The sequence below is a fragment of the Chionomys nivalis genome, chromosome 9 (genome assembly GCF_950005125.1).
Source record: "Chionomys nivalis chromosome 9, mChiNiv1.1, whole genome shotgun sequence".
NCBI classification, from domain to species: domain Eukaryota; kingdom Metazoa; phylum Chordata; class Mammalia; order Rodentia; family Cricetidae; genus Chionomys; species Chionomys nivalis.
The window spans coordinates 20,589,594-20,614,492 of record NC_080094.1 but is presented as its reverse complement, the minus strand read 5'-3'; the positions used below and the strand labels follow the sequence as shown (position 1 = coordinate 20,614,492).

The window sequence follows — 24,899 nt, the reverse complement described above, 5'->3', positions numbered from 1 at the left end:
GAGCTTAGAGCGGGCCCAGCTTGTGGAGGGTTTGGACACCAACCCAGTGTTCTTTGGTCTCTAACGTGACCCTCTCAGTGACTAAGCAGGGTGCAACTTTGTAAGACTGTGCTCAGTCAAATGTTTCCAGAGTAGCTGGTAGTGGCCTGTCTGTCTTGGGTGCTGCTCTGAGAGGGAGCCTGGAGCCCAAGGAGCTTGGTGTCCATTGCCCCTCATAGACAGAAATTCCAAGTCCACTCGAACTGGTTACCATGTTTAGAGGCCGGTACAGGCCCTCTGTGTTGAATTCCGGGCGCTTCTCTCATCAATTCACAGCGGTCTGTGCTGCGACCTATGTGCAGAAGTTGCGCACGGCCGCCTGCAGCAGCGGCCCACAGGGCTCTTTTCAGACATCTCCATGCACGTGCAGCAGCAGAGGGTTTCAGGATGAGTTGGTGTGAAGCAGAGTTGAGTTTATTTAGGAAAGAATTTGGGGGTTGGGGAGGCTAAAGAGATGGCTCAGCAGTTAAGAGCATTTATTGCTCTTCCAGAGGACCTGGGTTCAATTCCCAGCACCCACATGGCAGCTCACAACTGTCTGTAACTCCATTTCTAGCGCTAAAATAAAAATAAATTAAAAAAAAAAGAGGAGAGGGAGTGGGAACTTAGATTGATATGTATAATGAAAAAAAGATAGTTTGTTTTGTTTTCTTTTTTAAAAAAATAAATTAAAAAAGAAAAAAGAAAATGGCAGGTTTATCTGGAAGTTAAGAAAGGTCACACTCAAAGGTCATGTAGTCTTGGGCCTTAACTGTGGTTCGTTGCTACTTTGGTATTTATTTCTTATTGTGTGTGTATGATATAAGTGACTGTGGGCACATACATGCCACAGCAAGCATGTGGAGGTTAGAAGACAACTTTTGGGGGTCCCTCCTCACTGGTTCCGTGGCTGAAGCTCTGGTTGCCCGGCTCCACAGCGGCCTTCACTGACTGAATCATATCCCTGGCCCTACTTTAGGTAGCTATTTTGGTTTTGGTTTCTGAGACAAGATCTCTCTGTGTAGCTCTGGCTATCCTGGAACTCACTCTGCAGACCAGGCTGGCCTCGAACTCACAGTGATCCACCTGCTTCCGTCTCCCAAGTGCTTGGGACTAAAGGTGTGTGCCCCCACCACCTGGTTACTTTGGGTTCTTATTGGAAATACGTCTACAAAGAAGGGAAGTTATCTCTCTTGGCAGCCTGCACTGCAAACTCCAGTTGTGCTGGAGTTATTGACTCTTGGCTGAAGAGACTTGGACTCCAGTTTGTGTGAGGGTTTCCTTTCCTTTCCCACAGTCCCTCGGTTTCCCTGTCTGTTCACCCTCGGATTCAGAGGGCACTGAGTGTTGCTGGCTCTTCTGCCCCAGCCCACTACTCCTGGGCTGGCTCCCAACCTTGCTGCCTCCTCAGCTACCTGGGTTTATATAACCGCATTAACCACACACAACTCCTACTTCACACACCAGCCAGCATTGCAACCTGTGGCCCAGGTCCCCTTGGGTTTGCCTTAAAGGGCCCCCCTTTACTTTTCTGTATACTGGGAGATATGTGCTTCCCTTGGTTAGTGTAAAGTCTCAAGAGCAGGGCCTATACCCATGTTCTACCTCCTCAAAAGATGGGACATGCATCTTCCAGGGCCTGGTTTTCCCCCTCCCTTCAGACACATCTGCCAAGAGACAATCTTGATCCCCTCCAATGATGTGGGACACACTGTGCAGTGTTGTGTGCATTCCAAAGAAAGCTCTCGCTCTCAGACAATTTTTTATATGTAGTAAATAGATTTTGTTTTAAAATCTGTTTTGTAATTTGTATTTTCTCTCAAAGTCCTTCTGGGACAGTTAGCCAAGGACCTGGTGTCCAGGAACTGTACAACTGTCCAGGGGTTGAGTGGGCCAACTGGGCTGGCTTCTAGCAAGCCAGGCTGTAGGGAAACCCATTGGTCAGAAGACTCCTCAGAACACTGAGTCTGTGGGTGCTGGTGGGCACAGGCCCGGAGGGAATGGGTTGCCATGGAAACAGGCCTTCTCTGGCTGCCCATTGCTGGCCTGGCCCTCGGGAGTCTCTGGTGATTCCTTGAGCCTTTTAGACAGGTCTCCCCACATTCTCCGAGTCTGCCAGTCAGCCTGAGCCACACCCCCAGTGTGCAGCCCCATAGCTCTGAGAATAAAGGACTGCTGTACTGGGGTCCCAGTGGGCAGGAGCCGCAGAGCTGGGCTTGGTACCGAGGAGACTTGTTCCGCTGCTGTTCTTGAGGAGATCTGGCCTGATGCTGAGGCCTTCTGCTCCCAGGGGTTCCACCCCTCCCCACCCCCGGTGGCACATCCGGAACGCACGCCAGTGACCCGGTGTGCAGGGTAGACCCTGCTCATGCCATAGCCCTGTCACATAAAGGGAAGACACCCAGTGTAGACTAGACAGCTGAGACCAGAATCGAGGGGTCGGCTTCTGAGCCTTCCCGCCTGCAGTCATCTCCCTTTCTCTCATTCCCAGAATGTTTGGAAGGGCCACAGGGTATTTTGGCAAGGGGAGGCTTCTAACGGTCCTCAGAATGAGAGCTCTAACAGTTTCCATGCTCACATCCCCACAGAGGCTCTGCAGATGTGGACACTGGGGCCCAGAGAAGGGGAGCGACTCGCCTAGGGACGCACAGCAGGAGAGGCGGACCCCAGACGCCCCAGCTGGTGTTTGTGCCAAGCCCCCAGGCTGTTCCCCCGATCCACTGGGGTAGCCTTGCTGCCCACCAGGTGAGTGGAGATGAGAGAGGGGAACCCCCAGCCCAGCCTCCCGGGTTGGGCACGGATGTGGAGGAGCACAGCAGGGCATTGGATGCCATGGAACCTTCAACATGGTTCCCTCTGGGGGCTTCATCTTTGAGCTCAAATTTCTCTTACCACTCATCATTCATTTGGCTCTTTATTGTACCTCACTCTGTGCACACCAGTGAACAGTTGTAGGAATTAAAGGAAGAGGGTTGCATGTATGTAGCCAAGGGGGGTACAGTAGTCAGGGGGCTTGTGAAAGGATTTGGGGGCCCCTTCCTAAAAGAGGTGACTTGAAACATTTTTATTGCACTTTATTTATTTATTCTGTGTGCTTATGGGTGTGTGTGTGCGCGCGCGCGTGAGCCATGGCATGTGTGAAGGTCAGAAATCAGAGAACAACTTCCACCTTCCTTTCCATGATGTGGGTCCTAGGGATTGAACTGTGGTCAGCAGGGTTTGCGGCAGGTGCCTTTGCTTGCTGAGCCATCTCCCCAACCCAGGAAGTGACCTTTGAGCTGAGAATTGACGCCTTCCCTTCGTCAAACCACATACTGTAGGTACTGCTGCTGCGATCACCACATTTAGCGCCTCCCGCCCCGGCCAGTGATAGACAACTGGTCAGACTTAACCAAGCCCCTCCTGTCTGCTGGGGACACAGATACGACTCAGGGTCCTTGCGCAGAAAGACTGAAACTGACTTTGGGTAGCAGTGGTCAGCGCTTTGGACTGGCTTGCCTTCTATCCCTAGCTCGGTCCTAAGGTGCCAATAACACGCCCATTTTACAAGTGAAGGAACTGTGAGGCCAGCTCTCCCAGTCGGGCTTTTTCCTTCTCAGGACCTCAGTTTCCCCATTTGCCGAGTGGATGGGGTGGGTCCTTGTCTGCCCCCAGAGGCTCCCCTCTACCTCGAGGTCTTCTGTCGTCCCCAGCCAGGACCATGGGCAGCAACAAGAGCAAGCCCAAAGACGCCAGCCAGAGGCGCCGAAGCCTGGAGCCCGCTGAGAACGTGCACGGGGCTGGGGGCGCCTTCCCCGCTTCGCAGACACCGAGCAAGCCAGCCTCCGCCGACGGCCATCGAGGGCCCAGCGCCACCTTCGTGACTCCCGGGGCGGCCGAGCCCAAGCTCTTCGGAGGCTTCAATTCCTCGGACACTGTCACCTCCCCGCAGAGGGCGGGTCCTCTGGCAGGTCGGCTCTCCCCCTCCCCCCTTGCTGTGTGTCCCTAGGCTAAGCGCACCCTCTCTGGGCTCTGGGGACTTGGTTTACCGGGGGCTGCGAGTGGGGAAGAACTCGTAAACTGGAAAGCGGGGTTCCTGCCGCTTTGGGGACTGCCGGGTTCATAGCATAACGGGTTCCGAAGGAGAGGACTGTAGGGAACCGTGTGGTCCGAAGGGAAGAACCGCCCTGGACCGCCTAGCTGCCGCCTCCCATCCAGCCTTTGTTCCCTACTCCGCTGTGCGGTGGCCCGAGTGCGCCCCTGCGCCCTCTGTTGGCGCTGAGAGGTGTCGCAGCTCTGACACTGAGGAGCTGAGCTGGGTGACTCATGCGCCTGCCAGATGAGTGCAGGGCTACACACCCACTCGTGCAAATCCTACGCATAAACCGAGCCACACGCACGGCTGCACACCCACACGGGCACATCCCACGCTCAAACACAGCCACACGCACGGCTGCACACCCACACACGCAAGCACCTCTCATGGCCAGACCCAGCCATCTTATGTGCGCCCACATTGAGTGGCGATACCATGGAAATGCTCGCAATGTTCCCTGTGCTGGAGACACAACTAGGCCGGACACCGGCAATACAGCACACACAGATGCAGGTGTGCTTACACCTCACACACTCCGATGCTGCTATGCACCTGCAGTCATTGTTTGCACACGGGATGCAGACCGGCTAGGGTGCCCGGCCCCACAGCTCACCTCAGGCGACCCTTGGACAGGCTGCCGACTTCTGCCTGACGCAGCCACACTACCCATTCGTTCATTTGAGAAGCATTTTGGAGCCCTAGGCAACGGAGGGTGGGCCGCAAGAGTCCGTGGAGCAGCTGTGGGTGAGGGGAGACCCCAGGGGAAGGGCCCTGCAGCTTGGCCCAGATACCCGGAACTTCCTGGTACACTCGCACAGAGGCAGGGTTCCCACTGTGTGCTGGGGTCTGAGCAGAGCAAGGGTGTCTGTTCCCCGGGACTTCTGCCTGTGTCGGCTAGACACACTAGACAGAGAACGCCTAGCCTACAACCCCGTAGGGAGGCGCAGGCCCCAGCTCCTTCCCTCCCTCCCTCCCTCCCTCCCTCCCTCCCTCCCTCCCTCCCTCCCTCCCTCCCTCCCTCCCTCCCTCCCTCCCTCCCTCCCTCCCTCCCAGGGACGCAGTGGGCACTTCTCAGAGTTAGGCAGGCGCTGAGGAAGGCAGTCTCTCAACCTCAGAGCTCTGATACCTCGCACCCCTCTCTGCAGGTGGGGTGACCACCTTTGTGGCCCTCTATGACTATGAGTCACGGACAGAGACTGACCTGTCCTTCAAGAAAGGAGAGCGGCTGCAGATTGTCAACAACACGTGAGTGGCACTGCCCGGAATGCACTGGGGGCGTGGACCCGTCTATACCCAGAGCTGCCGGCAGAGGGCGATGCAGAGCCCGCAGGGCTGCTTCTGCCCTTGGTGGGTGGTGGCCCTCCCTAGACCCTGACCGCTGTCCTCCCTTGTCCTGGGCCCTGCCTTCGCACCTCAGCTTCTCCCTCTCTCTGCTTCTCTCTCGCTGGCCCTTAGGAGGAAGGTGGATGTCAGGTGTGTACTGAGGCCAGAGGGGGATGCTTCGCTGAGGCTGGGGGCTGCTCTCTGCATGTGCTTCTCCCACTACCCCTGCGTGTAGTCTCCAGCTTCCTCCCTGTCCCTGTCCCTTCAGCTTATCCTGTATCCCACCCGCTTAAGCCAACCCTTCCATCTTCTCCCCACACCTTCCTGTTAGCTCACCTCCTCCCTTTTCGGGTTTGCAATTCCACGTTGAGTGCCAACTGTATACAAGACCCAGTGCGTTCTGGAGGCCAGGGAGGGAGGCAGTGTGGTAGGGAGTGGGCTACTCCAGGCCAGGCCAGGGGCGGGTAGAAGTAGGCTGGGGTCCCCAAAAGATGGCCCTAGGAGAGCGGCTGCCGGTCTGAGGAAGGACAGTGAGCTACGGCAGGTGAGCAACATCTCTGGGAGGGGGCAGCCGGTGGTTGGAGGTGTGTGCTGGGCTGTGGGGAACTCTCCTTGGAGCAGGTAAGGTTTGGAGAATTTGATTTGGTAGGTTCTGGAGGGTAGAGGAATCCCTCTCCGAGAGTCACACAGGCCTGGCCAAGGAGGCCAGCTTCCCACATCCCCGACGTGCCTCTCTGCTCATGCCTCCTGATCCTTGTGTGTGCATGCTGTTCCGTTTGCCTGAACTATGCCTTCTCCTGTATCCACCTGGTCAACTCCTGTTCATCCCTCAAGATCCAGGGTGGGACTACCCTCTGTGGGGCAAAGCGAGCAGGTGCCACGAGCTGCGCCAGTCATTCTTGCCCTTACCCCTTCACTTGTTATCTCTGACCCTGGGGGCAGCAGTCATAGGGTAGGGGCTGGCTCCATTTTACAGACAAGGAAACTGAGGCTCAGAGTTGTGAAGGCCCTTGTCCAAGGTCACATGGCTACTGAGTAGCAAGCCCAGGATGGAACCTGGACATTTGCTCTCCTTTTCCTAGACTGCCGTCCTGTCCCCTTGCTTCTGGGGTCTCAGCCTCTGTGGATTCAGGTTGCTGCGCTTGGCTGTGAACATCAGAGGCCCCTTGATCTCAGCCTCTCTCTGCCATTGACTATGCTGTGTGGCTTTGTTCAAATCATGGCTCTCTCTGTGCCTCATTTTCCCCATTGGGGAGATGGATGCTTTGGATTGAAAGATTTTAGAGCACTTCGGACCTGAGTCTGTAGCTTTGGGCAAATCTTCTTCTACTCCATGCCTCAGTTTTCCCAACTCTATAAAGAAAACACTGGTCTCTCTTGCCAGAGTGACTGCAGTTTTCTCCTCTCTTAAATGTAGTTTGCTCAACTGGGGGTGGAAGTCTTGCCTTCTTCCTTGTAGGATGACCTTGGGGGTCAAATAAGACAGGAAACTGTGCGTACCCCAAGAGGGAGAGGAGGTTTGGGCCACAGTGCAGGGTGAGCTTGCACCCTGCCTGTGTGTCTGCCCTGCAGGGCTCCATCTAGAAAGGACTCCTCTGGCCCAGCACCAGCGGAGCCAGGGCTGATGCTCACCTGGCCTCTGTAAAGCTGTGTGAAGAGATGCTCAGACATCCGGTGTGTTCCAGCTGGGGCCTTTCTGTCTCTGGGCCCGGGTGGGGTTGCTGTGTATCTTCTCAGGGTCAAGGCAGGGGCCAAGGACAACACCAGATGACTTACTTGACACCCACCTTGCCAGCCCCCAAGCCTTGCATGGAGATGAGCTGGAGAGCCATTGAGCCTCATGGTATCCGCAGGGAGGCCCCTTCCACGGGACCAGGACCTGGCTTGGCTGTGTGACCTTGCACAGAGCCCTTTGCTTCTCCAGCCTCAGTCTTTCCATCTGTACAGGGGGTTTGGGAAGGGCTGGACCCTATCTCCTAAGCCCTATCCCCTGATCTTCCCTCAAACCTCCAGCCTTTGCCCTGTCCCCTTTGGTTGCTTTGGATGTGAGGCCTCTGGCTGCCCCTTGCCCCATTCCCAGTGTCCCCAGCACTGCCTGGCTCTCGCTCTCTCCCTCGGGCCCCCTGCCACAGCCTCTCACCACCCCCATCTCTACCTCTTCTCTCCGGTTGGGCTCTCGCTTGCTCCTCCCTCCTCTGTCTCTGGACCCCTGCTCCAGCCAGACCTGGTTCACATTCAGATGGCTGCAAAGGTACTTCCGCCCCTCCCCCTCCCACCCAAGCCCAGAGCCCGAACCCTGCCGGGAGTCCTCCTCCCTCCTCCCTCTTCCTCTTTCCTTCCCCTCTTCCTGGGGCAGTTAGTGTAGAGGGCCCTGGGCACTGGGGCTCTGCCACCTCATTCTCCATGACTCGCTGTGTGACTTTGGGCACGGCCCAGTTCTCTCTGGTTTCTCTTTCCCCCTGAACAGGGGTAGGCTGCAGGAGGAGGCCTGTCGTTTCAGTTAAGGACCTTTAGGAGTGAGCTATGACTTGGGGCAGGGGCAGGGGCAGGTAGTGCTTGTTTGAAGGGATAAGCCTGAGCTGTTGCTGAGCCCCAGAAAGGCCAGCCTTGTCTCCACTGTGTGTCAGGGCTCTCAGGGCTTGGGGAGACATCGAAGGTCTAATCTGGCATCCATCTCATGTAAACTCTGCTTACCCCTTCTCCTCCCCCAGGCAGGGAGCTTCCTCCCTCCCTCTCTCCCAAGGCAGCCCTTGGCACCTGCAGGCCGCTATGCACTCTGGACAGTGCCTCTGGGCTCAGTCCTTGGGCTGACAGGGCTCAGTCCTGCTGAGGTTTGGGGTGGTGTCCTTCTGTGTCAGTGCAACAGGGAGGTGTGAGTTCCAGGCCAGCTCGTGCTGGCTCGCTGTGGACACAGGCTGGTCCAGCTTCCCTTGCTGCCGAGCCTGGCCATGCAGGTGGGAAGGTCAAGGTTGCTGACCCTGCTTCCCTGATGATGTCATTCCTTGCTCCCTCCCACCTGCTCAGAGAGGGAGACTGGTGGCTGGCACACTCGCTGAGCACGGGACAGACCGGTTACATCCCCAGCAACTACGTGGCGCCCTCCGACTCCATCCAGGCCGAGGAGTGAGTATGTTATCTGGCTGCTGCCACTGCCACCACTAGCAGCGTCCCTCCTAGCCAACCAACACAAATTTGTCCCTCCCGCCCCAGGTGGTACTTTGGCAAGATCACCAGACGGGAGTCGGAGCGGCTACTGCTCAGCGCTGAGAACCCAAGAGGGACCTTCCTTGTGAGGGAGAGCGAGACCACAAAAGGTATGCCGGAGCTTTGAGGGTATTGTTTGAACTGGGTATTGGAGGGTGAATAGGAGTTTGGCACATGGGATGGAGAGGAAGAGCCCTTCGGTGGGGATGATAGCAGGAATTAAATATGGTGCTTGGGGAAGATGAGTAATCCAGAGGTGGTCATGGCACCCAAAAGCTTTCTGCTTTGTTTCTCACACGGGGAGTGGGCACAGGCAGTGAGGAGCTCTGAGTGCACACAACCACACTTGTTCCGGGATGGGCACAGATGCAGGGGGCCCCTCTGTTCCCCTTCCCCTTTCCCAGGGGCCTTTCCTGGCCTCACCCTTCCCCCACAGTCTGTCTCTGCTCAGTCCTGCCCCTTCTCCTAGCACATCACCATGACAACCAAGCCAGACTCTTTCCTGTGGGCCTGGGGCTCAGCAGGAGATAGAAAAGTGTGTGTGCCCCAGTGTGTGCTGGTGCACTGTTGGGTTGGGGTTGACCAGCGCTGCCTGGGAGTGAGATGTGGCCTGGTATTGGTTCCTGGGGCCCGGGGGGGGGGGGTGGGCATGGGCCAGTGTGAGCATGTGGTCACTGGGCATAGGGGTGCTACTGTGTGTATATGAGGTCCCACTTGGCCGTGGACTAAAGCCAGTGCCTCCTGTGTGGACACGATGTGGGCCACCTGCAGAAACCATGTCTTCCCAGTGTTGCTTTGAGACAGACAAGGATGGGTCCCAGGTACAGGCCCACCTGGCTCACTCACAGGTTACCAGAGGATCATCATATCTCCCTGCCAATGCCCGGTGGGGCTCCAGGGGCCTCAGCAGTGGGTGATGGGGAGGCAGGCCTTCCGTCAGATCCCTGGAGCCTGGGCTCCACCTCTGGGCTCCCTGTCTTCTCTGATGCTACCCTAAATGTCCCTGGCTCTATTTAACAAAGCTAAGAACCCAAGGCTGCCTGGGGCCATTCCCAGACCCCAGCCAGCATTTACAGTGTGCTTGCTGAGGTCACGTGACTCTTCACAGTAGTCTCATTGTGTAGAGGGGGAAACTGAGGCCTAGAGAGGACAAGCAGTGGCTTTTCAGGGTCACACAATTGGGAGCACACTAGAGATTCAGAGATCCTACTAGGGCTAAGAGTTTGGGGGGTGGTCCTGCCTTGGGGATTTTGTGCCTTGCCTGGCTGTGCCCACATGGCTGCTCTAGAACCTAATCCTCATCATACTGAAAAAGGATGGGGACTGAACTCACTTCCCCAAGTAAGGGGCACATCAGCAGGGTGCCAGGGATGTCTCCTCCCTGTCTGTCCACAGGTGCCTACTGCCTCTCTGTATCTGACTTCGACAATGCCAAGGGCCTCAACGTGAAACACTACAAGATCCGCAAACTGGACAGCGGCGGTTTCTATATCACCTCCCGCACCCAGTTCAACAGCCTGCAGCAGTTAGTGGCTTACTACTCCAGTGAGTGCCCCTGGCTGTGTGGGAACCCACCAGCTGCCACCCCAGGAGGGGCGTGGGATACCTTAGGGTGCCTCTTTTCCATCTCCTCCCTCCCTCTTCCTGCCCAGCCCCCTCCTCTCCTTCTGCAGCTGGTTGGTGAGGAGGGGTCTGCCTTGAGCAGGCTAGAAGGGAGGGGTGGAGGGGCTGGTGGTGATTGTTTCTGCAGCCCTAAGACTGGTCTGAACCAGTTCCTGGGAGAGGAGGAGGGGGAGGCCTCTTTGATAGAGAACAGCAGGGGCCTGGAGGTGGGGTGCAGGTGTGCAGTGATAGGGCTGGTGTGCCCTTCTTGCCTGGCATCTGCGGGCATAAGCTACTAGAACTGTCCCCTCAGCTTGAGCCTCTGGCCTCTCTAGGACCAGCTGCCTCTCTGTCCGTCTGTCCATCTGCCTCTGCTCTGGGGCTTATTTGGTTCCTAGGGCGAGGCTCCAAGCCCTGGTGGTTAAATACCCGTCAGTTCCTCCAGCCTCACTTACCCGCCTCCTGGCAGCTTTTCCAACACCACGGTTGATCTTGTCTTGGTCCCTGGCACAGGCTGTGTGTTGTTTGGGGTACCACCCTAGTTACCCCTCAAGACAGGCCAGGAACCTCTTCGTCTGGAATGCCTTCCAGGGTTCCCAAAGGATTCCCAAAGCTTCACTCCCCCCTCCCAAACTATCCTCTGTCACATCTGTGGTCCTGAGAGGTGACCAAGGGAGCTTGATAGATGACTGGGGCAGGGGTGGTATCCATGGCCTCCGTAGGATAGGCTCCCATACCTGTCCCTCCTGGTCCTCTGGCACCCTCCAGTCTGATGGATGAGTGAATGAGTGCGTTGGGCAGGGACTTTCGTGTTGTGGGCCTGTGGGGAGTGGAGTGCACAGGCGTGTGTCTACCTATCATCCCCAGAGCTGGTGTGTACATGGTGTGTAGAGCTGTGCTCTCGGGACAGGGAAGCCAGCCTGCTGTGGGACCCTGCCTGAGCCCCATTCCCTGCCTCCATTTTCAGAACATGCCGATGGCCTGTGCCACCGCCTCACTACCGTGTGCCCCACGTCCAAGCCGCAGACCCAGGGCCTGGCCAAGGATGCCTGGGAGATCCCCCGGGAGTCCCTGCGTCTGGAGGTCAAGTTGGGCCAGGGCTGCTTCGGAGAGGTGTGGATGGGTAAGGAACACACACCCCTGTCCTCACCCCATCCAGACAGCTCAAGGACCTTGGGTCCCCCTCTCTTTAATCGTCTCTGCTGAGCAGCTAGTCTCCGTTTTTATTGTATTATTGTAATTAACCGTACAGAGTATCACGTTTCCTGCGACACTTTTAAACCCACATGTAACATACTTACTTGCTCATGCCCCTTTACCCCAGCTGTGACCCAGCTGGGGTCAGCACTGAGATGGGCACACCCGACTCTTTATAGCCCATGCATGTAAAGACTAGGGGAATCGTGTACCCAGAGCTGCTGTGGCCTAGGCACCACTTGCCCTCCAGGGCCGGTGAGTGTCTGGTCAGGTCTCACACCAAGCCTCAGCCTCCTGATGTTAAGCTTCAAGAGGCATCTGCATATTAGCTTGGCACAGAAAGAGAAAGTGCTTTGGGGAAGGATTTGTGGGAAGTCAGTGTCCCGATTCCATTTCCCGTCTAACCCAGGAGCCACTGGGAGTCCCCTGTGATAGTTAGCCACAGACATCCCAGGTCCCTCTGCCGCTAGCTGCTCTCTGGCCACCAGGAGTAGAGGGGGACTGGTTGGGGCTGCAGTGGCTGTACCATTTCACTTTCTCCCTTCTGAGGGTGTAGAGGGGTTGGGGCCAGATGGGGGAAGGAAGTCCTGGGCTATGAAGAGAAAGAGCGGGGTAGGGGGGAGCAGCCAGCTTCTAAGCTCAGAACTACAGGAGGGTTTAGGCAGAACCTGGGTGAGCCACGGCCTTGGCCCTTCTCACTACGATTCTTGGCAAGTGTGTAGTGGGGATCTGAGAGGGCCTCCCACCTCTCTCTGGGGTTCTGCACAGACCAGGAATCACCGTCATCAGATCCCCGAGTGACCTGACTCAAGAAGAGCTAGGAGCTGACCTGTGCCACCTCGAATCCAGTCCTATGACAAGGAGGACCCCAGGCTGGACTGTCAGTTCCCTTGCTTGTGTGGTGCCAACCCTGCAGAACTCTCGTTCTGGTGTCCCCAGTGGCTCCCTCTCGTGTCCCATGTTCTGATTGCTGATGCCTGAAGCACTGACGGTGCCCACCGGGCAGAACCATGGTCACCACCCGCCAGGCTGCTGTCCTGCTTTCTGGCAACATTCCTGATCAATCAGTGTCTAGTAGCGGTTACGGTCTGTTAGCAGGTTCCAGACACTCTTGTCACAGCCCTGGGAGGAGTCTCCATTCCTCGAGTCCATTTTATAAGTTGGAATACAGTCTCAGTAAGGTCCCTGGCCTTGGCTGAGCCCATTCCATAAATTGAGATAGGCACCCATGTAGGCTGGCCTGGCCCCATGCAACAGAATGGTGGCTCCTACTGAGGTCACTATGTCCCTCTCCCACAGGCACCTGGAACGGCACAACGAGGGTTGCTATCAAAACCCTGAAGCCAGGCACCATGTCTCCAGAGGCCTTCCTGCAGGAGGCCCAAGTCATGAAGAAACTGAGGCACGAGAAACTGGTGCAGCTGTATGCCGTGGTGTCGGAGGAACCCATTTACATCGTGACGGAGTACATGAACAAGGGTAAGGCCTGTGCCTGGGATCCATTCGGGTGCCTGGGCAGGGCAGGGCACAAGGGAACGTCCTACCCTGAGCCAACCCTTGATGAGTTACCCGAGGGACTGCCTTAATAATACCTTTTCTTAAGGATTATCCCTTTGTCCTTTACCGCCGTCAAGATCCCTGTTGTTGCTGGGTGGTGTGGTGGCTTGCACCTGTAATCCCAGTGCCCAGGGGGTTGAAGCAGGAGCATCTTGAGTTTGAGGCTAGGCTGGCTACATATCAAGACTGTCTCAGTAAACAGCAATGTGGGGTTGGGGATGTAGCTCAGTTGGTAGAGTACTTGCCCAGCACACACAAGGTTTGGCCGTAAGTTTGACCCTCAGCACTGCGCCGATTAGATGTCATATACCTATAGTCCCAGCACTGAGGGGGTAGAAGGAGGAAGATCAAGAGTTCAAGGTCAGCCTCTATTGCATAGTGAGTTGGGCTACTTGAGACCCTGTCTCAAAACAAATATATATCTATATATCTATATCTATGTCTATATATCACCCACATCACCCCAAAGTTCCCTGCTGCTCTTAGTGATAGATGGGACTCTTCAGCTCCAGCCCCCAGGTAGCCACCGGCTGGCAGACTGGCAGACTTGGTCCAGATAAACATAATGTCTGTTGGGCTTTATACGTGGTCTTTTGCATCTAACACTCCCCCCCCCAACACACACACACACACACACACACACACACACACACACACACACACACCTTACTACAAGGGCCCAGTAGGATTCTTTGGTCTAGCTCCAAGCACTGAACTGAGGCTTTTTCCCTTACTAGTTGATCAGGTGGCCAGGGTCTGGGAGCCACAGCTTCCTGCACAGGGAAACCCTGGCAAGGCTAGAGCTGGCTTTCTCTCTGCAGGAAGTCTGCTGGACTTTCTCAAGGGGGAAACGGGCAAATATCTGCGGCTACCCCAGCTGGTGGACATGGCTGCTCAGGTAAGTCTCCCTCCCACCTTCCCACACACCTTTAGCCCTCGGGCTCAGAGCGCCCCCTCTAGGAGGCCTGCTGTCCTCATGTCCAAATCTCACCTTGCCACTCTGGAGCTCTTGCTAATGCCTGGGTTGGTAGTTCTGGACTGCACACCATATCTGGGCATCAGAGAGGCACATATGCATAATTAAAAATAAAAATAAAATATTAAAAGTTTAAAATTTATTGTTTGCATTTGATAGATGAGGAAACCAAGGCTCAGAGAGGGGACTTGGGACAACAGGCAGGACCAGGCCTGTGCCTGTGTCCATGGGTCATCGGGGACCTCTTTTTTATATTTCCCTGCTTCCTTGGCAGCATCGCCCTTTGCCTGTCCTCCTCCCCCACTGAGCTCTGGTCTACCTTTTCTTTTTCTTTTTAAAATTTTTATTTATTTATGTATTTTCTTTTAAGTGTGAGTGCACTGTCTGCTCATATGCCCGCATGCCAGAAAAGGGCATCAGATCCCATTATAGATGGTTGTGAGCCACCCTGTGGTTGGTGGGAATTGAACTCAAGGCCTCTGGAAGAGCAGCCAGTGCCTTAACCACTGAGCCATCTGTCCAGCCATGGTCTCCTTTTTCAGACCAGTGGTGTTTATTATAAGCTGAATGAATTCCTTGCTTGAAAAGACATGGGATGGGCAAGGCCTTTGGCCGTCTCTCTATGCCTGGGGAGGACCAGCCTGGGACACCTGCTTACAGCCCTGGGATGGGTGTGGCTTGGTCCCTGAGCCAGACTCTGTCTCTACAGATCGCGTCAGGAATGGCCTATGTGGAGCGGATGAACTATGTGCACCGGGACCTCCGAGCCGCCAATATCCTGGTTGGAGAGAATCTGGTGTGTAAGGTGGCTGACTTTGGTCTCGCCCGGCTCATAGAAGACAACGAATACACAGCCCGGCAAGGTGGGAGCTCCCGGGGGTGCATCCGATGATGTCAGGCCACCAGGTGGAAGTGAGACTGGTGGTGACACCCTGTGCCTTCTTGCCTTCAGGTGCCAAATTCCCCATCAAGTGGACTGCTCCCGAAGCTGCTCTGTACGGCAGATTCACCATCAAGTCAGACGTGTGGTCCTTTGGGATCCTGCTGACCGAGCTCACCACTAAGGGACGGGTGCCCTATCCTGGTGAGGGGGCTACACCTGTTTCCCTGACCTTGGCCCTAGCAGCAAGTCTCACCTCTCTCCCTACCCCCACCCCACCCCACCTCTGGGCTTACTCCTTCTGGGGCTGAATACCAAAAGGGGCTAATCTCCGATCTCAGGCTGACTCTTAGTCTCAGAGACAGGGCTTTATCTACCATAAGCTAAAAGCTGTCTAGGCTGCATCAGTCTCTGGCTCCGTCTCCTCATAGCCCTCTGTTCATAGGAATGGTGAACCGTGAGGTGCTGGACCAGGTGGAGCGGGGCTACCGGATGCCTTGTCCCCCTGAGTGCCCCGAGTCCCTGCACGATCTCATGTGCCAGTGTTGGCGGAAGGAGCCTGAGGAGCGGCCCACCTTCGAGTACCTACAGGCCTTCCTGGAGGATTACTTCACGTCCACCGAGCCTCAGTACCAGCCTGGGGAGAACCTATAGGAACTGTGTGCGCAGGACTGTCGCCCTAGGCTTCTGGGTGTGGCCTCTGATGCACCTGCCTCCTTCACCCTCTCTCTGGGGCTGGGTTGCCTCGGCAATGCCCCTTCTGGAGCATGGAAGGGCTTCAGGGACAGGGGCAGCCTGGAAGGACAGGTTGAGGCTGGTACAGTGACTGTCCCATAGCCTACCCAGGCCCACTCTGTATTCTGTCTGGAGTCAGCCTCCTCACAGGAGACTCACAGGTGAAGATAAGGGCTGAGGTGGTTTCCAGCTTCAGCCCTCTCCACTCACCTGACTCCTCCCCACATTCTTCACCCTGGGTCTGTTTCAAACTGGCCAAAGAGCCTTTCCAAAGAGGAATGAGGCCCATATGTACTTCCTGCCCTGGCCATTCTTGTTGGAGGCTTCTGGGTGGAACATTGGGTCTAGAACCATCTCCCATGGCTCTCAGGCTAGACAGTCCAAGGCCCCACATGCTGGGATATGAGTCAGGGTGAGCTCTCCTTCAGCCCTGTCCTCCACATGGGACCCTTGGCGATCACCAACACATTACCCTCATTTCTCTGTCAGAAAACCTGAATCCAGGAGGGACTGTGACTTGCCCAAGAACACGGGCAGTTCAGGGTTGAGGTGGGTTAGCACCTGGTGCTCCCTCTGTCTTCCTCAGGAACCAATGAGAACTGTCCTCAAAGGCACTGGACAGGCTGGGGCCTGAGAATGGGTTAAAGGTGGCGGAGTTAGGCTGCCATTGAAGCTCATGGTTTGTCGTGGGGGAAGAACGGGGACAAGCATAATGCTGAGTCAGGAATGGGGTGGAGAGTGATGGTGTGGACCAGGCTCAGTGACAGTGTGGGTTGGTTTTGACCTTAAGAGCCAGCCATGAGATGGAGTGAGCTCTCGGGCTGCAGAGGCAATCAAGTGGAAGTAGAAGAGCTAAGAAGCTGGGAGCCCTAGCTGTCTTTTGTCCCAATCATTTCAACACCTGGCCCCATGCTGGTACTCCTTAGCTTGCCTGGAGGGAGGGGAGCTCCTTGGTCAGGGAAGGGAGGGTATGGACCCTCACTGCTGTGTGTCAACACTGGCCCTGCCCTCTCTGGGAGCTGCAGTCTCTCCAGCTGTGGTCATTGTTCAGCCTCTGTATCGATCACAGCTGGGGTCCAGGAGAGCACAGCCCTGCCACAGCAGTCAGCTGACTGCTCGGTCCCTGACTCTTCTGCCCAGCCTTGGGGTGTGTGGTAGCTTCTCTCTGCCTCAGTGTCCCCATCTTTAAGGTGGGTAATTGATGGTTTGTGGCATCTCAGCTGAGGGCCCCTGTGTGTATGTGTGTATGTACATGTGCCTGTGTGTCTTCCCCTGTGCGTGTGTGTATACATGTGTCTTCCCCTGTGTCCATATTTAACATGTAAAAACACCCCTACTCTCTCCCCAGACATGACCATTTCACCCACTGCCCCATCACAGCAATAATGTCCCCACCGCCGGGGCTTCGAGCCAGCCAGGCCCTGCCTACAAGGAAGGAGGCCAAGCTTGGCCTGCCCTGACATTTCCACTTTCTTCCCATTGTCTCTTGCCCAGTTTTCCCATCCACCTGGCAGGTCTGAGCTTGCCACCCATTCTTCCCACCCACTCCAGCTACCCAAGGACCTTTGCATACGGTGGCCTCAACTGTTCTGTTTTCTTTTTCTTTCTTTTTTTTTTTTTAACAATGTTTTGTAGATTTCAGATGACTATGCAGAGGCCTTTGGGACCCCCTCCCCGGCTCTGGGTAGGGCCTGGGGATCCCTCATTCCATGGCCCAGACTTGGAGGGAGGGGGACCCAGAACTGGTTGTACATACTTTGCATACTGTCTGATTAAACACAAACAGACCTCAGTTTGGCCAACCGTTTATTGAACGTCTGCTGTGTGTGGGAGGGTCCTGGATGTGAGGGCATACAGCCCATAGGCTCCTCGATCCCTGCGGCTGAGTGGCTTCCAGGCCTGGAGGTGATGTGATCAGATGGGACAAGCACAGCACATCCCATCTGAGGGTCTGGGGGAAGCACCCAGTTTAGGACAAGGATGCTTGTGAGATATGGGCACCTGGCAGAATGGGGCACATTCCAGGCTGCATGGAGTGTGTTCATGGGTGATCTCAAAGACTGTGTGTATGTCCTGGTGATCTCAAAGACTGACTGTGTGTGTATGTCCTGGTGATCTCAGAGACTGTGTGTGTGTGTGTCTTGGTGATCTTAGAGACTGTGTGTGTGTGTGTCCTGATCTTAAAGACTCTCTGTGTGTGCGTGTGTGTCCCGGTGATCTCAAAGGCTCTGGCTGTGTATCCTGGTGGGGCTGGGTTGAACAGGAGTGAACCCATGCAAACTCTGAGCGGGGAGAAGCCATGCCACCTGCCTTGCCTTGTCCCTGGCCCATCTGGAGACCTGCAGAGACTTCTCCAGAGTAAACCTGGCCTTGCAAGTCTTTGCTAGCTGCTCAGTTCAGACCAGACCACGTCTCAGTTCATGTCCACTTCACAAGCCAGGACCACAGTGGACACCCGAGGCCACCCCGTTCTTCCCATTCCACTCCAGCTGCTGAAAGCCATTTGTAAGGTGGCCTCAACTTTCTGTCCTGTTTTCTTCAAAATGTGTGTCAGGGAGCAAGGTGGGCGTGAATAGGAGCTTACCCACGAATCTTCTGTTCTCAGTGTGCTCATGTGCAGGCATGTGCTCATGTGCAGGCATGCGCGCGCGCACACACACACACACACACTGTGATCTGTGAGTGGAAGTGACCCAGATGAGCCGTGTGCGCAGTAGTAGGTGGAATGAGTTGACATCCACCTCCATGCAATGCTCTCTCTGGCTTTCCCTTTCCACTGTCTCAGTTTCTCCTCCCTCTGCTTCACACTCTGGGCCTGGCCTGGCTCTACTCTGGAAATCTCTTTCCTCTTACTGAAAACGCCTATCCAACCTTCAAAACATGTCAGCGGCCACAGAGCACCCTGCAAGGTCTCCCTGAGCCCTGGAATCTTCAGGGGCTGTCATGGTGGTTCACAGAGTTCCACCCACTGGGCTAGGTGCTGGGGAGCTGGTTGAGATGTCCGCAGACCCGGCTCATGGGGCTAAATCTATGCACAGGAGGGAGGCAGCGGTCACTTCCCTCCCTCTCCCCACCAGGTCCTTCTCTAGTTTCTAGTTCCACACTCCGACCCGTGTTAGGTTTCCTTTCACTGGGGCTCTGCCTGTGAGAGACAGGGACAGGTGCAGACAGCAGAGGGGGCCGTGGTTTTGCCTGGGTCTCCAGCTGCTTCAGCGCATGAGACCCTGGGGTCCTTTCTTTTTCTGGGCTCCTTTTCTGCACATATTTGTCTTCTGGGAAAACATTTCCCTGGGACAAGAATAATGTATGTTCCTACTTGCAGAATAGGATGACTCAGAAAAGCATAAGCAAGGAAAAACCAAACGTCACTTGTACCCCAGACTTGTCTGCTGCTTTTGCTCAGCAGATAGGGCATCTCCCCTGAGGTTGTGGAATGCCTGGGTGCTCACCCTTTTCCTTGTCTCTGTTCCTTGAGCCCCCATTTCCTGGCTCACATCTGATCTTCTGGCCATTGGTTCCTTCACAGAAAAGCTCAGAACAGAGGTCCATCTGGGCTCAGCACTGCCCCAGCCCTGGATGTGTGTGTGTATGTGATGGCTGCTCATGGCTTGCAGGCCAGCCCTCGTGCTCCTGCCTTCCTCTAGGGCATGCCCTGACCTCCCTGCCTTGTGTTGTGAGTGTAGGGTGTGGACTGTGAGGGTGCGCATGGGATTTAGGGTGTGTATGGGTTCTAAGGGAGGGTGTGGTAGGGGTACACATACTGTGTGTGTGGTGTGCGGAGGAGGGATGCTGTGTGGCGTGTGTTTGGTATGTGTTATGTGTGATGTGGGGTGTTATTGGGCTGTATGGGGTGGTTGGGGTTTGGGGTGTACATCCTTTGTGGAGTGTCAGGGAGTTGTGTAGTGTGTGTGTGAGGGGTGTGTTAGTTGTGGATTGCGAGCGTGTGGTGTCTACCCACAGCAACATGGCCTGCTGTTCCCGTGCTGCCCACCAGAGCGTCTCACCTGTCCTCTGCTCCCTCCTTTCCTTAGGGAATTCTCCAAAGCAGACCTGCCTCACACATACATGTGTATACACATGCACACACGCACATGCCTGCAGGCACATGCACATGCATGCACACTGTGTGCCTTTTCTCTCATCTGTTTCTTTTCCTAGTTTTCTCTTGTAGATTCCAAACTGTCATTCTCCAAGAGAGAGAAAGAGACAGAGGCAGACAAAAGTGTGGGAAGGTGCTGCAGAGACCGGATTCGGGTCTGCAGAGCCTCCTGTGCACCCGTGTGTCTGGTACCTCTGGAACTCTGGGAAAAGTCATGGATCCCTGGGGGCCATCTGTCAGTTCAGTGGGTCACTTCTGCCAGTTTTTTAATAATAATTTTTGTTTGCTTGTTTTTTAATATTTATTTATTATTTATTATATTATGTGTATAGCATTCCTTCCACGTGTGCCTGCAAGGCAGAAGGGGGCGCCAGGTCTCATTATAGATGGCTGTAAGCCACCATGTGGTTGCTGGGAATTGAACTCAAGACCTCTGGAAGAGCAGTCAGTGCTCTTAACCTCTTAGCCATCTCTCCAGCCCTTTTTTTTTTTTTTTTTTGAGGCAGGGTTTCTCTGTATATCTCTGGCTGTCCTGGAATTCGCTGTGTAGACCAGCCTGACCTCAAACTCAGAGAGCTGCCTGCCTCTGCCTCCTGAGTGCTGGAATTAAAGGCGTGCACCGTCACCACTGGCCTCTCTAGCTCTTATAGTCTTTGAGCCTTTGGTTTAGGAGTTGTGTTGTAGATGTATCTGTTGGGACCAGGCTCTTGTTCTCTGCATTTTTCTTTTAAAGACACGGTCTCACTATATAGGTCTGACTGACCTCCAACTCACAGAGATTCACCTGCCTCTGCCTCCTCATTGCTGGTATTAAAATCCTGTGTCTGCCAGGAGGTAGTGGTGTACCCTTTTAATCCCAGCACTTGGGAGGCAAGGCAAAAACAGGCAGATTTCTTGAGTTTGAGGCCAGCCTGGTCTACAGAATGAGTTCCAGGATAATCAGGGCTACATAGAGAACCCTGGTGTGGGGGGGAGGAGGAGGAGGGAGAGTCCTGTGTCACCCGTTCCCTTTTTTGTTTGTTTGTTTGTTGCATACCCAGGGTAGGGTGTGTGTGAGAGAGACATCTCTCTGGCTCTGCATTTCTCTGTCCCTGTCTTTTACCCTTGCAGATCTGTCTTTCTCATTCATTCATTCATTCATTCATTCATTTCACAACAAATGCATGGGGCTTTGATGTCTGCTGGTCTGCAGGGGGTGGGCCCAGGGTGGATGGATCCAGGGTGGGTGGATCCAGGGTGGGTGGATCCAGGGTGGGTGGGTGGGCCCATCCCTCACCCACCCCTCACAGCCCTCACAGCCCTCATGCTGTCTCCTACCCTTTAGGCCTGAGTTTCTGCAAAGCTCTTCAATCCCTGCCTCCCCAGCTGGCCCCTTGATGTTGCCTTCCTTCCCTCTCTTTGCTCCAGCTTCGGGGGTCATTGCCATTGGCTTGCCAGGGTGTTTCCTTTTACTCCATGGTTCTTCTGAAAGCACTGACAGTGGAGCAGCTGTGTGTGAGAGGGAGAGGGGCAGACAGAGGCCCTCATCCCTTCTTCCATCCTTTCCCTGCCTCAAGGGAATTACCCAGTCTATATGACTGTGTGCATGCCTGTGTGTGTGCTCGATATGGGTTGGGGGGCTTCACTCACCCATTTCCTGCGGCTTCCAGGTCTCCTTCCATCCTGATTATTTCAGATGTGCTGGCCTCCCTCCGTGCCCCTCCACTTTCCCCTCTGTGTTTATAATCAGCAAGCCCCGAAAGCTGCCTTTAGCTTCCCTCCCTCCTACGTGCTCAGAACACTGGTTCCTCCATTCTCTCTGTCACCCTTGACCACCTTCTGTCTAAATGACAAGATGGGGCAGATGCAGAAAGTCCCTAGGCCTCAGGAGAGTGGCGACGGGCTCTGAGCCTGTCTGGATGGTAGGGTAGGGCTCCAGGGAAGTGAAGGTGGTGTGTGTGTGTGTAGCAGTGTGTTTGAGTGTGTGTGAGCATGTGTCAGTGTGTGTGCGTGTGCATGTGAGCTTGTGTATGTGTGTTAGCATGTATGTATGTGTGAGTGTGTGTCAGTGTTTGTGCATATGAGCTTGTGCATGTATGTTCGTGTTCATGTGTGTGTGTCTGGTCTGGATCCCCTTTCCTTACTCAGCACCACCTTAACTCCCACAGTCCAGGTATGTGATTCCCTGACTTGTATGTGGTATGTGACTTGTATGGGGGTTGCATTTTGTACTGTGGGAGTTCGTAGTGTGTGAAGTAAGGCGTCAGTGGCACATGAGTGTGGCACATAGCATATCTGGTGCGCGTGGTATAGAATGTGTGGTATGTGTCACACAGCGTGCATGCAGCAGGGTTGTGATATGACTGTGGGCATGTATGGTGCATAAAGCAAGGCATGCATATGTGCAGCCTTGGTGGTATGATCCTGGGTCTTTCCTGTACTTGGATCCAGCCGGAATGGTGCTAAGACCCCTTTCATGGCATGGACAGAAATGGCTCCACATTACCTGCCTTCATAGCTTGCCCCTGCCTTCAGCCCTCACTGCTGTTCTCATGAGGCATAGTGGTGAGTGTCTCTCTGTCCTGCTTCCTCCCTGCCTGTCTTTCTTTGTCCCATTCTCTGTCTCCTGTGTCTCTGCCCCAGGTTATAGCTCTGTGTTGCCTGCTCTGGTACTGATGAGTTTCAACAGAGATGTGATTGCATAGTCCCAAGTGCGTGTCCACCAGCGCCCCATATGCTTTTCTGGTGCTCTTTGCAACCCCCACCCCCACCCCCAGCCTCGTTCAAGTCCCCTCAGGTGTGGCCTATGGGGTCAGACTACTGCCTTCCTAGCTTGCAGCCTTCCCTTGGCCTCTCACCAGTTCCACGCCTGGCCTGTCCCTGGAAACATTGTCTGTGCACTGTCCCCTGGACATCTGTCTGGACACACCCTGTGAATGGGATCTCAGCATGTGACTTCAGAGTGACATCTTGAGAATGACTGCTATTTTGAGGGCTCATCCAGTGGGCATGGGCTCACCTCTGTGGGAAACTGGGGTTTCCTGCTTCACCCCTTCCCGAGTTCCATGACTTTTGCTATCTTTATGAGCCGTACTCTGGCCACTCTGGCTGCAATGATCCAGGTCACCCCAGCTGGTTCTGGACCATGACCCTCTGAGGATGTGACTCACGAGCCTCCTTCCTCCAGCTGCCTCTGGTGTACTTCCTTGGTGTTACTGCTTTTCTTCTTTGCCAGCTTCTCTCGCTCCCCTTGGCTGTCCACCTAGCCCTGATCCCTCTGTCACCTTCTCTAGACACTAGCTCCTCCAACACACCCTTGATCTATCTGTCCCTCTTCTGCTTCAGCTCATCCTGTCCCTTGCAGCTCTAGGGCAGATGCAGTTCAGGCCTTAGCCTGGTGGTGGCACACTTTCCACATCTCGCCTTCCTTTGTCACCAGCTGGGATGGGATGGCCACCTGCCCTCAGGGCCTTTGTACCTGTTACCTTCCCTGGCCACAGTGTCCAGCCTGACCTGCCTTAGGCTGCCATCTGGCTGAAAGTCCCCTCCCCACGCCTCTGAGTGGTTTCCAATGCTCTTCTGCATCCCTTGGTTCTCTACACCCATGCAGTCAGCATCTCCCTTCTGCGGTATCCCAAGGGGAGAGCTCCACCCTGCTGTGTGCTGGGGGCATCAGGGTGCCCGTGAATCACTTAGCATTCGAGTGACCGTACCAGGATGGGCTTTCCTCCAGCAAGCGTGGATAAAGCCAGTGGGTGACTTGTCCCCAATGGGGATGTGTCCCAGGCCAGCACTTCTCCCCCTCTGCCCTTTCTCCTGAGTCTAAGTGTTATCTGATGGCTCTGGACACCTTGAGTGAGCATCAGAGATGTATGTGCACACAGGAGCTCCCGCTGCGTACTGGGTCCCTCCGCTCAGTAGGACTGTCTGTCTGTCTGTCCATGTGATCCTTTTACTGTACTGTTTTCTTCTCTGCTCTAGCCCTGGGCTCCTTTCATTCTTTAAGGAGGCAGGATTGGGTAGGCAGGAGTCCCTCTGGCCTTCTCCAGGGGATCTTGTTTTTGTGCTCTGGGAGCCAGACTTTTATTCTCCATTCAATATGTGTGTGTGTGTGAGTGTGTGTGGGGGGAGATAGAGTGTGTTTGTGTGTGTGTGTGAGAGAGGGGGGAGAGTGTGTGTGAGAAAGAAAGTGTGTGTGTGAGAGAGGAGAGAGTGTGAGTGTGTGTGGGAAGTGTGTGAATATGTGTGAGTGTGTGTGTGAGTGGGTGGGGGAGGAGATATAGTGTTTGTGTGTGTGTGAGGGGGGAGAGTGTGTGAGAGAGAAAGAGAGTGTGGGGGGGGAGTGTGTGAATGTGTGTGTGTGAGTGGGTGGGGGAAGAGATAGCGTGTGTTTGTGTGTGTGTGTGAGAGAGAGAGGGGGGAGAGTGTGTGTGTGTGTGTGTGTATGAGAGAGGAGAGAGTGTGTGTGTGGGAAAAGTGTGTGAATGTGTGTGTGTGTCCACGGTGCTCTTCCTTTGCTTCATTCTGTATCTATAGGGTGTCACTTGGGAGGCTGTGGCACTGTGCCCCCCAGCTCTCCGGCCCCCTCCCTCTGCACCTGCATGTCCTCCACTCTTCTCTGCAAGCCCTCCGTGTGCAGGCTGAGCTGTCAGTGCCTCTCCCTTCTCTGTCTTCAGTCTCTCTCAGCGCTCCCCTGCCTTCTCCTCTTGGCCTATCTCCTCCCAGATCACTTTTTCCAGATGTGCCACGTCTGACTGCTTCATGCTCCTCGTTTCCCCTCAGGCTCTGTCTTCTCCTCTTTATCCAGCTCGTGTGTGTGTGTGCGCGCGCGCGTGCGCGCGCACGCGCGCGCATGGGGGGGAGGGGGGAGAGCTATTGTTTCCTTCCACTCCCTCTGCCCGCCCCTGACTGCCAGGCTCCTCCAGGCAGCTCTTACAGTCCTGTCTTCTTGCCACCCTGTGCCCACTGTGGTTCTCTCACTCCTGGGTGCTGCGTACTTCATGCCACATTGCCCCCTTCTCCTGAGCTCCGGACACAGGATCTAGAGCCAGATATGTGCACCAGTCATTCCCTTGGTGGCCAGCCATCCCTCCCACCCCTCAGAAAGTCCCTACATGCCCCCAAGTCGCTCTCAGTCCACTCCCTGCAGCCCCTCCCTGCAGACCACCTGACCTAGCCGGGAAGACCTTTCCTCTTCCTCTGACATCGCCTTTCTCTGCGCTCCTCTGTGGAGCAGCGATGCCCCACTCTAACC

At 55.2% G+C, this 24,899-nt stretch overlaps 1 protein-coding gene across 8 annotated transcripts in view; it reads left to right on the top strand.

Annotated features, from left to right (window-relative positions):
* The window catches only part of Src (SRC proto-oncogene, non-receptor tyrosine kinase), a 46,210-nt gene extending 28,851 nt beyond the window's left edge, over nucleotides 1–17,359 (top strand). For 6 of the 8 annotated variants that reach the window (XM_057780586.1, XM_057780585.1, XM_057780582.1 and 3 more), the window contains 14 exons: nucleotides 2,607–2,763; nucleotides 3,711–3,968; nucleotides 5,239–5,338; nucleotides 5,549–5,566; nucleotides 7,635–7,667; nucleotides 8,441–8,539; nucleotides 8,627–8,730; nucleotides 10,016–10,165; nucleotides 11,190–11,345; nucleotides 12,719–12,898; nucleotides 13,798–13,874; nucleotides 14,662–14,815; nucleotides 14,905–15,036; nucleotides 15,278–17,359. In XM_057780586.1, the coding sequence (XP_057636569.1) occupies nucleotides 3,719–3,968; nucleotides 5,239–5,338; nucleotides 5,549–5,566; nucleotides 7,635–7,667; nucleotides 8,441–8,539; nucleotides 8,627–8,730; nucleotides 10,016–10,165; nucleotides 11,190–11,345; nucleotides 12,719–12,898; nucleotides 13,798–13,874; nucleotides 14,662–14,815; nucleotides 14,905–15,036; nucleotides 15,278–15,486 (1,662 nt within the window). In that variant the 5' untranslated portion in view covers nucleotides 2,607–2,763; nucleotides 3,711–3,718 and the 3' untranslated portion in view covers nucleotides 15,487–17,359. The remainder of the gene's footprint in view (nucleotides 1–2,606; nucleotides 2,764–3,710; nucleotides 3,969–5,238; nucleotides 5,339–5,548; nucleotides 5,567–7,634; nucleotides 7,668–8,440; nucleotides 8,540–8,626; nucleotides 8,731–10,015; nucleotides 10,166–11,189; nucleotides 11,346–12,718; nucleotides 12,899–13,797; nucleotides 13,875–14,661; nucleotides 14,816–14,904; nucleotides 15,037–15,277) is intronic. The other 2 variants (XM_057780588.1, XM_057780589.1) reach the window with 2 other exon arrangements.
* Nucleotides 17,360–24,899: the final 7,540 nt, after the last annotated feature.